General features: G+C 44.9%; 2 protein-coding genes and 1 long non-coding RNA gene across 7 annotated transcripts in view; all 3 read left to right on the top strand.

The window, feature by feature from the left end:
• The first annotated feature begins 2,213 nt into the window (after positions 1–2,213).
• On the top strand, positions 2,214–4,390 carry LOC121599661. The gene is made up of 3 exons (XR_006005716.1): positions 2,214–2,543; positions 2,612–3,533; positions 3,809–4,390. It is a non-coding gene; the product is annotated as an uncharacterized LOC121599661 (long non-coding RNA).
• A 1,628-nt stretch (positions 4,391–6,018) lies between these two features.
• On the top strand, positions 6,019–7,225 carry LOC121599702 (fibrinogen-like protein A). The gene has a single exon (XM_041927720.1). It carries the CDS (start codon positions 6,134–6,136, stop codon positions 7,130–7,132), a length of 999 nt encoding a protein of 332 aa, XP_041783654.1. The 5' UTR covers positions 6,019–6,133; the 3' UTR covers positions 7,133–7,225.
• Positions 7,226–12,143: 4,918 nt separating this feature from the next.
• The window catches only part of LOC121599248 (leucine-rich repeat neuronal protein 3-like), an 89,245-nt gene continuing 85,910 nt past the window's right edge, over positions 12,144–15,478 (top strand). For all 5 annotated transcript variants that reach the window (XM_041926910.1, XM_041926911.1, XM_041926909.1 and 2 more), the window contains exon 1: positions 12,144–12,236. The gene's annotated coding sequence lies outside the window, so the exon portion shown is untranslated. The remainder of the gene's footprint in view (positions 12,237–15,478) is intronic.

The raw sequence follows: 15,478 nt of genomic DNA on the forward strand, positions 1-15,478 counted from the left end.
TTCTGGGACGACTTCAAAAGTGCGTTCACCTATCTGTACATCACGCCTACGTAGATTCGGATTATTTATTGGTAGGTCCGCTGATATTGCCACCATCAGTTTGGTCTTTGCCTCGTTTATTTGCAATCCGAGGTTCTCTGCCGCCTGCTCGATCCCTTAGTAGGCTTCTGCTACATAGGAGAGCCGCAGACCAATGCTGTCTATGTCATCAGCGTATGCCAGGATCTGGTTTGACTTATAGAAGATGGTTCCCGTAGTCTCCACCCTCGAGTCGCGGATGGCCCTCTCTAGCGCCAGGTTGAATAGGAGACAAGCAAGCCCGTCCCCCTGGCACAGACCCTTGGTGGTAGCAAAGCGTCCTGACAGTTTTCCATCCACCCTCACCTGGCATGTGACGTTGGTCATAGTCATTCTAACTAGCCTTATCAGTTTGGCCGGGATTCCAAATGAGCTCATAGCGTCGTACAGTTTTACCATGACTATGCTATCATATGCGGCTTTGAAGTCTATGAAGAGATGGTATGTGTCGTGTCTGTATTCGGCCATCTTCTCCAAGATCTGCCGCATGGTGAAGATCTGATCGGTGGTTGATTTTCCGTTTCGGAATCCTCTTTGATAGTTTCCGACTATCTCTTCGACGTGCGGGACGAGGTAATCCTGAAGGATCAGGGAGAATATTTTATTCTTCTCTTTTGACATGCACCTTGCAGTAAAAGGGCCATCTCAAAAGGTGTATTGAATATTACTATATACGAGTCAAAGTAACGAAGTACCATCAAATTAGACATCAGCATACTAAAACTCCAATAGATTTCCTTATTCTGGTAATAAACAGTGAAGAAGTCCCCCGTTGAACTATTCCAATGCACCACTCAGCGCACTCGTTGTGTGTTATTAAACTCGACAGCTCTCATAAATAACATCCCATCAACATCTCGTCTCTTCTCCATCGCTCTCCTAATGGAGTGATTAGTATTCATTACCACCAATTAGCTACCAGCCAGTCTTTTGATCTTGCTCGATCCGTATCTGTCTCTGCTGGCCGATACTTTTACGATACTCTCACCACAGTCGGTTTGCATTAGTTACAAGTTTAACAGCTTTATTAATAGAACCTCACCTTCGGCTAATGGCTTTATTGCTACACTTTGTCACATCGGCAGGCGGCCTCGAACGAATGTTTCGTTTGGAAATTATTCAAATGATCTAACGCCATTCTGTAGAACCGAATGGCCATACAGTCCGAATCCTCACAGTCTTTGGAAAACCTGATATCCTTGTGCGAGATTTCACTCTCCTCCGGTGGAAGACAAAAAACCAGCCCCTTACCAATAAATCATATAGTGCTGCTGGCACCGGCAGCCAAGCAAGGGAGCAATAAAATTCGTGCTTATGTACGCTGTCCCCGGCTATCTCGCGTGCTGATCGAATATCGTTGGACGGAAATCCGCTTTTTATTGAAAACCAAATCCACAGACACACACACACATTTACCGCAAAAGTGTCATAAAAAATTGACACCATCATTGATGGTATGTGGAAGATATTCGCTTCGCTGTTGCTGCTGCTTAATGGAACGATTGTGAACGCTGTGAAGCGGTAAGGTGATGATTGAAAGCACTGGGCGGCGATGCATTATTACCCGTACGCTACATCTATACAAGAGATCCATCAATACAAGAGGCATTAGAAACATGACCAGAGAGAGAGAGAGAGAGAGAGAGAGAGAGAGAGAGAGAGAGAGAGAGAGAGAGAGATAGAGAAGCGCCGTAGCGATGATACCGGAAGTATTTTGCCACCATAAATGTCACCGTAAATTGAGCCCACGGCACACCGCGTATTGGGAGCGATTTGGGGGGGGGGGGGGCGAACGATTTTTATCGCACTATAGTTAGACAAAATCCCAGAAATTATGGTGCACTGCTTTCACGAGCCGCGGCGGGCTATTGTATTCGCGTCGAGGAAAATCGGCACGCTCGACAAAAAGAAAAAGCCCGATGATTAAGTGTATTGTACAGCTTAATGGAAGTGAGACACTATCACTGAAATGCGCTCTTCACGACACACAGCACACACATACTGGAAAGGATGATCGCCTGCTGTTGCTGTGCCTAATACTTTTCACCGTGCTCTTTCAACCTTAGCAACCTTTGGCAGGTTGCACCTTTTGACCTAGAATATGCTCCCACTGCTCGAATGCTTGCAGCCACAGTGCAAACAGGTTGCCTAGCGATGTGTGAACGCAAGAAGCAGTGAACTTAGACAATGGCGCGTGCAACGGTTTTGAAAAGGAAAGGACATCGGATGGGAAATGCCTCTCAGCATCATTACTCTAAGTGTAGTCTAAGCACAGAATGGTGTCATTGTCAAGCCCTTGGACTAACGTGCCACGCGCGAACAATTTAAGCACTCGTTTCACTTTGTTTTAGACACAATTCTAATGTTTGAGAGTGTCTTGAAGAAGGAAAAAAACTAATTCCAGCATTTGTCACTTTTACACTCCAATTATTGCTGTTATAATTGCAAGAAAGTTCCACTGACCCGTAAGTTGTCTGCTTTCGTGCAAACCACTCATCACTTAAAAGCTTCTCTATTTCTACATCTCTTCCAGATCGTTTGCTCCATAGCACCTTCCAACAAGTCAACATTGTTCCAATATTTCACTCAAACGAAGAGCCAATTTGCATCTTCATCCATCTGCGCTCGGTGACATTTGGTTTTAATCAAAACTCCCACTCTCCAACTCCAACAGAAAGAATGGAAGAAAACAAAGCGAACGGATTGAGAAGATCAATTTCGCTTCCCTCTATCGCTGTGTTTGGAGAAAAGGAAACCCTCACCCACGCTTGATTTATGATGCATCCGAAGCCCGAAATAAAAGCCCGTATTCTCCACTTCTCACGGAGCAAAGAGTTCGGGAGATGGCATTTTTCATAACCCCTAAACCCGATAACCTCGGGTATGGAGCAGATCCGCTGAGGCTCCGGCCCACCTGAGCGCTCGCCCTATCGTACTCGCTCCCCAGTACAGCAAACAAACAAACAATTGAAAGCTGCTCGCACAATGCTTCTCCCCGCCGCATAATGGCTCCTCACCTGAGATGGCACACGCTGCTGCTGAACGATTGGATCGCGATTAGACAGCGCGCCCCGCGGGCTAGACCGGCGGGGGTTGACCGGCGAGGTTAAGTGCTGGTGAATGTCTGAATTGATGCCCTCGGCTTGGTTTGGCAGTGGGAAAAGCGCGGTGGTAGAGAGGCAAAATAACTATAAATTCTAATGCACCCAGCGACCCCGGTGGTGCTGCCTGGCGCTATTGATAAAATACGAACGAACCCAAATTTCGTACCCCCGGTTTGACAAATGGACTGCCATTTGAAATGATGCTTGCCGTGCAGCAGCGCTGGTTTGTGCAGCATCACAAACCCCTCGAGCGGGCCCACCACCGTGCGAACGATTTGCATATTAATGATGTGAAAGTGTTCGGTTTTGCGGCCCGGCACGTTGAAAGGAAGCACCCACCGGTACTGTTTGGTGAGTAATTTTCAAACCCATGCTAGTGACATTCAAATGGAGCATTGTGGGCTCGCCTGTGCAATTGTTACACTGCTGCTCCATACTTTACCGATTAACCTTTCCGAGCGCAGTCATTAGTATTGTGTAGTGTGCTATTGAATAGGAGTTTGGGAAACAGTAATTATATCGCACAGTGAATGTCATTAGTTCAGTTTTACTGTTATAATGTGTCATTATTTTTGGTTTTGGACAAAAACAAGTAACTGTTGTGCTCTTCTTGACAAAACTTTCAGTTGACATTCTTTCAGCGGGAAGATTGTGTGCATTACTCTTCGCACACCCGGCTGTCGCTATCGCCGACAGTAGCATCAGTTGCAATCACAAAAAGACACCTCGCTTTCGAGGCTGCACTGTTCATTCCATCCGCCGAACTATAATATTTTGACAGCCACAAATATTTGCCCTTTCACAACTTCAACGCCAAAAGCTGAAAAACATTGAAACAGTCAACAAATTTTCGTTCTCAAAGCGTTGCTCTCAAGCGTTGATGGAAGCGCCTGGATGGATGCGCTGAAACCAAACCAAAAAAAACAGAGCCTCCACGGGTGGATTTACGGGAAGTGTACGACAGCAAGCGAGGGCCCACTGAGGGCTGCGAGGTGAAGTGAAAATCAAACATCTTCACCATAATTGACGTCAACTTGCCGTCAACGCAAATAGAAATAATAGAAATGAGCGCTGGAAATGAGCGCGGGCGAGGTGGAGAAAAAAAAACGCCACGCTGCGTGAAAAGAAAACACTGTAAATTTTACACACCATACCACTGCGGTCCGTACGCGTTCTGGGTGCATTCTTTCATTCTTCCCATTCCTCGCAATCGAGAAGCAACCCACCGAACAGATGGAAAAACAGCGCGAGGGATGAGGGTGTTAACAGACCTTCCGCTGCCCTGGGTGTGTGTGTGTTTGCCCGTACTCAATATTTCGACTGCAGCTGACTTTGCACGGCGCGCAGCGCTCAAACAGAAAACACTTTAAACGATGTTGTTTTCACTACCAAAACAACTGACAGTTGCTTTTGAGGGTTGTGGGATGAGGCGAGACGCGACGACATGGGCATCCTTTTGCTTTGCGCCGAACTCCGAGTTGTCCGAAGAGATGGTTTAAAGACGATCCTACTTCTGGGGCGGGAAACGGGAACGGCACGCAACACAGAAACACACCCAAGCGTGGAAAATCCACCCCACAACAACAACGAAATTCTAAAGCACAATACCTCATTGAAGCGGAATGTAAACGCGCTTCACCAAATCGATACGCTACGGTACATTGAACCTCACCGTCGTCCGGCGGTGCCATCTCGGTACCGTGGAGTACTCCCGTGGCGCACGCGGGGGCCTTGGGTAATTTATTATGCCGTAGTTTTGAAGGGCACTCCGACGATACACGGTTTGAACGACTATCTCTCTTCCTATCTTTCTTTTCTTCGATTTGAGGGGCACCACAACATCCCATCTCTTTTGCACAAATCGGCAGTCGCACGGACGGAAGGTACATCGCTAAGTACGCGTTACGAATCGCGTTAGGTGCTCATAACGGCAGGTGATAAACGATGCGTTTTGGCATGAGCGATGGTGCCAAAACTGCTCTAATTGCTTTTGGTCTTCCCGCCCTTCCCTTCCCCTGGAGCGCCCATCTCGAGGCGAGCATTTGGGCTTTGTTTGGAAGCTTTTGCTAAGACAACAATGATGCGTAATGAGATGAAAGCGTTCGTTAAAGAGGGCGAACGGAAATTGTCTTGCTACTTCACGCTAATTAGGGGTATTTAAAATGCTTCTACCGATCAACTATGGCGATATTAATTTTGGGTGGCAGCTTAGAAAGTATTAATGATAGTGAGGGACATTGTAGCAGTGCAACACAACAATGTGTCATATAAATTTTACAACGGAAACCGAGTTGGAACCGTGGATTGCAGCAGTAAATGGATTGCGACAAATGTAGAAAGGAAAAAACAAGAAGCGAGCTGTGTTCTAAAAGCGAGATAACAAGTCGACCGTAATCCTACAACTTCCAGACTCGCTGACTCTACGGGGACTTATTCTGCTATTGCGTTTTTTTACACTCGAATCAGAGATATAGAGAAGGCAGGGTCTGTCAAGGTTTTAAATGCTTTTTTTAGCAAACTTCCCATTTTTTTATAACCATTTTTATGAAAATAAGTTCCACGATTAGGAACGAACACAGAAAATTTGAAAAAAGCAATAAAACTATTTTATTCTTCATTTCAAAACAATATTCATAAAGTCCAAAATAATTGAATACCCCTCTAAACCAGATAAGTGCATTCATAAGACAGATACGCTACCCATTCCAAACTCTTTTGTCGTGTAATCGGTGCATGTTACACATGTACAGTTAATCTTAACGAAAATGGTGCTTCTTGTTGCTAATGTGTAAAAATGCAACACAACTAACATCACTGCACAACTGATAAGCTTTTCTTCTAACATCTTTCAAGAAATTCATTCTCCTTCATTCGATCAGTATATAAAGAAGCTACAATAGCGCGCGCTCAGTTGCATTCTAAGCATACAAAGCAAACGGTTCTAGCTCACCATGTACGGTCATCAAATGTTCTTGTGTTTTGTGCTTGTGTTGATAGTGACAAGAGCCCACAGTGTCGACATCAATGAAACCGACGTTTTCGTAGAGTTGATCGGCAAGTTAGAACATATCCAGTACAAGTTAATTGAGATGGAGTTCGCTATAAAGGAGGATCGAGAAAGTATCGACCAGAAACTATCTGGCGCGATCAGTCAGCTGGTCCAAACGATTGGCTACAATCTGACCACACTACAGGCTCAATCGAATAAAATCCTTTCGCAGCAGGCTGTCTGCGCCAACCACGAACAGATGCGGAAAGAGATCGAAGCGATCGGATCCAATCAAGATCAGCTACCGGCCAGGTCAGACTCTATTTTGTGGAAAAGACCCATTCGTTCGTGCAAAGATGAGTCGGCGAAGCAATCGGGAAAGTACTTGTTACAGCCTACCGAAAATGGTGAGCTATTTCTAGGATACTGTGAGCAGGTTAGTTTCGGAGGAGGTTGGTTAGTGATCCAGCATCGCTACAACGGAATCGAAGACTTTGATCGCAACTGGACAGACTATCGAAACGGGTTCGGCAGCATTGGTGGAGAGTTCTGGCTTGGGCTGGAGCGTATGCATCAGGTGACTTCAGCACGAAAACACGAGCTATTGGTGGAGTTAAAAGATTTCTCCGGAGAATACAAGTACGCAAGGTATAATGCGACCAAGATCGGCAGTGAGCTGGAGCAGTATCCGATAATGCTAAGATCGTATACAGGAACGGCAGGAGACTCATTAAATTATCATAACAATATGAAGTTTACCACGATGGATCGAGACAATGATAACAAAAAGGATGTCAACTGTGCTAGACCAGGTCGTGGAGGATGGTGGTTTAACGATTGTTATACGGCAAATCTTAATGGACGTTACAGTAATACTGACGATGGTGCTATACATTGGTACGATTACAATTCTGCTTTTATTGGTTTAGCATACTCAAGGATGTTAATTCGTGAAACTTAACGCTAATATTAAACTGTGTTTTGTTTACATCAACTAATAAATGTACTTCGGTTTCATCATCTGAATATTTCTTACAAGAATAAAATTAGAAATTCTGACCCTCATGCATGCTTCAAATTGACTACATTATTGTATTATGGGAAAGAAAAATAATAATTTTGCTATATATTATAAAGCAAGTTCAAGGACTGTTTGCATTTTGTTGAGATAACTCAAAAGGCTCGCTAAAACAATACCACATGTTAAGGACCTTTATTTTCATGAGTGAGAAGATAATCGTCTTTATTGTAGACCCAGCTGATCATAAAAAGGTATTAAAGGAACATACCAAAGGTATGTCAACGAGATGTCATTCAGCAGTCGCATAAATAATAAGATTTAAATTACTAGCCAATCTTCAGAAGTTCCTCATCCTACATTTTTACAGTATAGTCATCTAGTAGAGTTGATTTATAGTACATATCACAATCCAAAATTTTAAAAACATACCTGCTTCAATCTATTAAATAATGCTGAATAATAAAGTGCTAGATTTTTTTTAATATACCTTTTTTTACATTTACAATATATTAAGTTACCAAATGCATTCCACCGTCTTTCAAGCTAACCAGCCATCAAAGAAATCGTTTATTTCCCGGTGCAAACGAGGTACCGAGAAGAATTTCCCAGCTCAACCGTTGGAACGGTTCCAATCTAGCATTTGCAGCTTGCCGGCAACGATCCACCACCACCGTGTCACAAGTCGTTTAACTTCCTAAGAACAATTGAGCCACTGACAGCTGCCGAACGATGCGCTTCGCATCCTATCCCAAGCCAGCCTTCAAACCACTCCCACCATAAAGCTAGCAATGTGACGGCAACGTATGGCCCAAACGGGAACCCCCTTTCTCGCACTACGCTATCATGCGGATGGAATCGACTTGGAACTACCGTATCCCACCGCCAGCCTCAACCCCGATAAGCTCTCGATAAGCTTCATTCGGGCGAAAGCTTTCTAGCGTTAGCGGGAACAGGCAGGCAGACAGTGTGCTCCGGCATGTAGGATGAAAAATTCAACACTTATTGAGCGCACATCTCACCTGTATCCGCTTTGCGCTAGCGGCTCCCCTGGTTTTTCGGGGCGCGCGCGACTAGGACAATCAATCAAAATTATTGATTCCACAGGCTTCGTAAAACGAGGGCCGGGCCAGGCACCCCGTTCGTTCGGGTGGAACGATTGAACTCCCTATCAGCACCTCCTAGCCTTGTAACGACAATGGGATTACGAGGAACTAACATCATAGCACAGAGAAGAGAAAGATTACCCCACGATCCTAGCCGTCCGTATTCCCGGAGTGGCCAGAAAGTCCACCAACTTCCCGTACGCGTACGTGGAGTTACTGGATATAGTAACGAAAGAGGAAATAAAAGTAAGACAGCGCAACACATTGACTGTGTGTCGGGCCATAAGGCCTTCCACTGCGTTCACTCCCACATTTTTACTCACCATGATTGTACGCAGCTTCCCATTGCTGACAACGGTTAGGAAAAGAGTGGGATTCTGCTGCAGCAAAGTTTAAAAATCAACTGGAGATAGCTAACACACACACACACCCATACAGTGAACGCGGCTGATGCCTATCACACGGTCTGGTATGTTCCCGCCCGGGCTCGAGCTTCGACGATGACATTATCGATTGCCATCGCGATAGGGGCGGCCCGCCGTTGACAGGGGCCCTTTTAAACGGCCCCAGCTACGGAGACCCCACGTGCAGAGGATGGTGAGAAGAGGGTCACACAGTCGGGGTGGTCGTTTGGAAAGCTGCGAATCACCCCGCTTGCCTGCCAGAGACGACCGACGATGACGGAGCAGAATGCCTCTTTCTGTGTGACAAGAAAGGGAACCCAAAAGGTCCAGAAGGGGATGGTGAAAAAAAACGGTGAATTTTAATCGACACCTTAATTGGCCCTCTCTCACACACACACACACACCGTGGGCCGCTAATCCGATGATGGATCTGCAAGCCGTGACGATCGATGGCACCAATCTCTTCTCGGAGCGCGGACGGTTGCTAAATTGAAATCCAACCACCCATGGAGGGAAGGGTCTGTGGCCTTCTTTGCTCACGTTGGTGTACACACTGGATGCTACCAAAACCCGCGACAAAAGACGTGTAAAGATGCGTCATTTTTTGTGTCGCTTGCGTGCTGATCGGAGGTGGTTAAATCCTCATCAAAGCTCCCGACTCCGAAACTCCAAAAGGGACAGCACGCACTCCTACGTTTTACGACGCGCAGCATTCCACTGTCGTGCTGTCTGGCGCGGTGAATCTGTGCCAAAGACGGTTGCGGCCTTCACACCCACTGACAACGTACGAAAGAACGAACGAAGAAAGGACCACATTTGAGTGCAGGTTCACAGGTTCCGCTCTTTATGAAGGGTGGACAATATTTTACACCGATAAATGTCGATTGGGAACATGTGTCACAGTTGAAAGTGAAATTTATACAGCCCGTTTGGAGCATTCCGTACTCCATGGCAAAGGCGAGCACCGACTCGCGTGGAGCTCATAAAGCCTGGTGGAATTGTCAAATTGTTTTTCGAGCTGATAGATTTATCACACCAACTAAAGAGTGGCAGCCGCTTGCCTAATCTTTCACCGCGTGCAAGCGGCTCTCCGTCGCTCTTTGAAGTGCAGTTTGTGTAAATTAAACCAAAAAAAACCTTCCTAAAAATAACCTCTCCACTTTCGGTGCCCCTCAAACGGCACTGATGATCTATTCTGCGCACTCTAATTAACCGCTGAACTAACCGAGCGTAAGACAACAGCCACTATCAGTGGCTCGTAAATTACCACCAAAGTTTAAGCAACATTTGCTGCTGCTGCTACTTCCAAGCTTAAAAGTGTCGAACACCCGCTTGCCTTTGCTATCGGGTGCGTCATTTAGATAGTCATCAATTTCCCTGCTTTACCCATTCATCAATTAATGTGCCTCACCTCTGGTGTCTCTGGGTGCACCTCGGCCCTGGCACCGGCACCGGACCGAAGGAACAACAATTTCATTAGGTGAAGAAATTAACGGGTGCATTAAGCGACGGTGAACCTGTTTCGGGCGTTTGTAAGTGGTTCGAGTTTTATTAGCTGCTTTCAGATAAGTGGTGAGTTTATGCATTTTAAGATGGCGCTATTTAAATGGCCTTTTTGATATTTTGGGGATGCATTTTGGGGAACAGAAAACAGCACTAAACAGCACTAAAATGACACATTAGGGCGAAGATTGCTTGAGGTTTTGTAAATTATAATTGAAAAGATGTATTGGACTCAAGATCTTTTCAACAAACGCTCTGTTTGATCTTTACGTTTTACGCAAGATGCTAAATTAAAGTGTTGTTTGCGATGGTTTTATGTGTTTCAACTTGGTGTCGGAAAGTAAATGTATTCTGTAGAATGAAGATAATCGAAAGATCCTCGTTTAAGTTCTGAACTCAGAATCAAAGGAACATAACAGTGTGCCTTGACAGCTCGAAAGGTCCTCGTTTAAGTTCTGAACTCAGGATCAAAGGAACATAACAGTGTGCCTTGACAGCTGTAATATCTGCCCAACTCTCTTTGGGTATTAAAAAAAAGGTATCAAAAGGTGATCGCTTGGACACTTACGCCGACATTTGAAAATGCTGAAAATGAAAGAAAAAACATAGCCAGTAATCAACCTTCCTAAACTCATGTTTTATTTCGCATTTTGGTTTGAAAAGGGTAAAACACTAGACATAAAGGGATTTTCAAGACATTTTCGAATGTGCACATAATTATTCACCACCTCCAAGATGTTTTTCAACAGCTATCAAACGGTGTATTTGTTTCATTATAAAATTTCAGTTTTTACAAAGTTTTCAACAGTTTTCAACTATTTTCAAACACCAATACGTTGTAGCCTTACCAAAATTTCAAATCAACTGCTTTTCTGTACTTGAATCAAATAAAAATAAAAATTTAGAGATCATTTGATCTGCGGTTTGGCTAAATTCATTTAAAAATTGCCTTTAATTTAATTTCGTAGATACACCATCAGACCGGCTTATCTTCAATCTTGTTTCGATAACAACAATTAACTACTCAATCTCCCTGTCAGCATCACTTTTCGCGCATACACATCCACTTCCAAAACACCCGCCCGATCGGTTTGATCCGTTATCGAACAGCTCGACTGCTCCATTGAAATGTCAATACACATTCCATGGATTAAAAGATCCGTCGCCTGCTCCTCCACACTTTGCCCATTATACAGGAAACACACAAAAACCCCCACAGCGTGACGACGACCAAGGGGAAAGAAACCCCTCGCTCCTCGTCGCACATATTCAAACTGTGTCCATGTGTTCCTGCCGTTACACGCGCTGTCTTGTTTGAAGAATTTTAAAAGCGTTTACACATGGCATGCTAACGTCCAGCGTACGGCCTGCTGCAATCTTGCTGCTCGCTGTTCGTGTTGCTCCACACAACAACAGCGACAACGGCAACAGCAACAACAAAAACGCGCCCAGTGTCGAAAGCGGCCGGCGATTGATAGGAAGAAATCACGCATACACAACGCCACCCGAAACGTGGCGGAGCACGGCGGGACGGTTTTCGGTCGCGTAGACAATTAATTAAAAGCCACTTCAACGGCCAGCTTCACCACCGCCCTCCTCGGGATGGCCTGGGTGGCACTTTAAAAGCATCTTTCACGTGCCCCTAACATGTCCGTGTGTGTGTATGTTTGTAGGCTAGAAAGGGCTGCTCACGCAACAAAACATAAATAAAACGAAACTCACCGCAAACGAGAGAGTCGATGAGTGATGCTGAGGTGAGTGATGCTGAGGTGAGTGACGCTGAGCTCTCCAACTGAGCTCTCCAAACGAAAATTGAGCTACAAAACCGAGTGAACTGAGCAAATTTTTTGGCCGAACGATACGTTCGTGCAGGGCGAGTTTCCTTTGGCCCTTCGGGCGGTGAGTTTTCCGACTTTTCTCGGCTCGGAAAAGTCAGTCGTATCGTTGCCTCGGTTCCGTGTGGTTCGGTGTCTCTGTGCGGGGTTTTGTCGCTCTATTAAAACAGTGCAGTCAGTGCTTACAACAGAAAAAGAGGTGATTTTTTTTTCTCAGGGGCGACTATGTTACCACTCCCTCTCTCTCTCGCTCGCTCTTACTTTCCTTCTTTTCTTTTCCGTCTCATTCCTGCCCGAGACGAGCCTTTGCGAGCTGCGCTGCGTTCAATTACTTGCGTGATGGAAATGGGAATTTTCCTTCCCATCCCAGCGGGCAAACGAATACAGAACAGTGGGCTCCGCTTTCGGTGCGTGAACTTTGCGTGTGGTTTGGTGGTAATTGGAAAAGGAAAAAACTTGGGGTAATGGAGAAGAAAGAGAGAGAGAGACAGGGTTAGTGTTTGTGTGTATGTGTTTGTGTGAATCGTTTTCCTTCGAGGCCGATAACCGTTTTGTAAGGCGCACAGTGATAGTTTCAACGGAAGCATTTCAGTATTTCTGGTCGAAAAAACTCTCCCAATCGTTGCTGTGACGAGCTTGACCACAAGAAACAAACGTTTGAAGTTTCGCCGTGATCTGGTCGAAAAAAAACTGCGGCAAGCAACCGACAAAAAAGTCATGGTACAGACTTTCGTTCCACGAGGCTCCGATAAACTTCCAGCCCAGAAGGAATGTGCAGCAGCGAAAAAAACTCACACACGAGGCAGTAAAAAAAACAAACAGAAACGCCCCACCAAACCCAAAACGGCCATTCCAATGCATTTCGGTAGCACTCAAATTTGCCCAGTGCTGCTTTTCCACGTCCCTCCCCGGAAGTGATGTGTGCGAACACACGTTTACCTTCATTTTTTTTTTGGCCCCTTCTCCTCTCGTTTCGGCTGCCAATCGAACGTTTTCGAAACCGATGTAAACATTCTGCTCGACCGACTCGTTTGCAGCGCAGCAGAAGATTTGCAAATGCCCTCACGTACCACCATACCAGCACGGTCTCTTTCGGTCCATATTGAAGTGGCGCTGTTGGCTAAAACACACGCCAACACACAAAAAAAACCAGTGGAACAATCTCCAAAATCCTCCGGCAAATAAAAACTCACCGCTACCATCGTCATCATCATCATCATCAGCATCATGCTTTTCCATCTCGTTGCAATTGCGAAAAACCCTCCAGTTCCAGTGGATAGCAAAGCCGGTGAATAACGCTTTGGAGGAGTTCCAAAGAGAGAGAGAGAGTGCGCGAGGGTAAAAAAAGCGATGGTCCACACGGAAAGCCTTCGGGACAACACTCCATGGGACGTTTGGTGCGGGCAGACGGCGTTTTTGTTGGTGCGGGCATGATCACAGGGAATTCATAACCATCGTCTGACGAAGCGACCATGTCTATATGTGTGTGTGTATGGATGAAGTTTTCACCATTTTTTTTGTTCCCTCTCACTAACTCATCCACTGGTCGGCGCTGGACTGTGCAGCAACATGCACATCTCCAATATTGGTCACTTTTTCATTGCCTTCCTGTGACTAAAGTGCAAGTGTGGCTTGCCAGCCAGTGTGCAAATGCTGTCCCACCCCTCCTAAAATTCCCCCTCCTGATTGAGGCACAACGCTTCAATCGATGTTTTGAGATGTGTAATGCTGGCAAGATCGATGCGATGTCCCGTGCGCCGCGCTCCGTCCTTTGAGTTCAGTAAAGTGCAATAATAATCGGTTTATAACAGAGCAGGAGGGGAAAAAAAACCTCTCACAGTGGAGAGGACACTATCGAACCTTGGTTTGGGACATTGCTTGGGACAAAACTGAACGACTTTGAGGAAAGTGTTGTTTAAGGGGATTATTTCATAGCTTTCCTCCTGTCGGGGTGTTTTTTTGTTACCAACAAGCGAAAGTTTCCCCCTGATACGGAGCGTACACCAGTGACCAGGGAAAAAAGCAACTCCACTCCAGCGATCTGATGCAATTGTAAGTTGGCGTGTCTGTATGTGCGTGTTTCTATGTGTGTGTTTGTGTGTTGAGAGACGTGAAAATTTGCATCCTCGCCTTTGAGCACACACACCCACACACAGTCCGGCGGGAAACTTTGGATCGATTTCATACCGAGTGCACAAATTGGATGTAACAAACACGCGGACCGAAACGTGGTGGACGGCGATGAGGCGGACCTGTTCGTGCGCGAAATCTAACGAGCTGGCAGCGACAGCGGCCCGCGACTGTGGCTGCGGTTTTGCCCCCAGCCCGGCGCTGGTCCGCGGAACAGATTGTCACCGGAGTTGTGTGCATCTGGCCGAACGTTTGTGTGCGTGCGAAATAGGGAAGCTAAGAAGGCGGCAGGCAGCTGCTGCTGCCTCCGGTTGTGGTGTGGTGTAAATTTTATCGTCAACCTTATCCCGACCCACTCGTGACGGATCGATCGATCGAAGCGCCACCGGAAACGTCAATCGATTGATAGCTCTCGGTCAGGTCTGGCACAGGGGACGGAACCGTTCAAGTAGGAAATTGTTGGATGGTTTGTTTTACATGGTTTTCGCTTTCCATGGGTTTGTTTCTTTACTTTGCCGTATGTGTATTAGTTTGAGGTGTTTGAGTGATTTTTGCTCCTATTTTGCAGTTTGTTTTGTATTTGAAATACTTTAATAAAGCTGTATTTTAATTTTGTATAAGTGTTTTGTCTGTTTTTGTGTTTTTATTTATTACTCTTTTGTTTTGTTTGTATATCACAAAGTACTATTGCACTCTGTTTTATCATTTATCTTTGTTTTCTACAGTAAGTATTAGTTATATTTACAAGTTTTCGTCTCGTTATGTGTTTTTTTTATTCCTTTTTTTCCTAATTATCATCATCAAAACGAAATCCTGTTTTTTATCATTTGCTTTTACATATTTTTTCACATTATATAATATTTTTCAATTTAGTATTTTCATTTAATTTTTAGTTTTAAGTTGTTTCGTTCCTATATCACAATGTTTTCATCTGTTATTGCACTCTATTTTCCTTCCTTGTTCATTTATTATCTTCTGTTTATCTGTTCATTCTATTTATCATTTCCATTTTTCTATTGGTAAGTATTTTGTTTCACCTAATTGCTGGTCGTTTATTTCGAGGACAACTTTTTCCAGTGAATTTTTATTTATTACTAGTTGTTTTCTTTTGATCTATTGAATCGTACTTGTATATTTGATCCCTGCATATGTTCATTGAATTAAAATGAAATAAAAAATCAATCCTCTCCTTTCCACTGGAATAAAAATAAATCCATTTTAGGTCACATTTCCCATTACAAAAATTGTCACGTATTCATAGCACCATGTAAATCATGTTCGCTCGACCCCACTAAAAACGTCGCACTTTTA

This window comes from Anopheles merus, chromosome 3L (genome assembly GCF_017562075.2).
Source record: "Anopheles merus strain MAF chromosome 3L, AmerM5.1, whole genome shotgun sequence".
Lineage (NCBI taxonomy): Eukaryota > Metazoa > Arthropoda > Insecta > Diptera > Culicidae > Anopheles > Anopheles merus.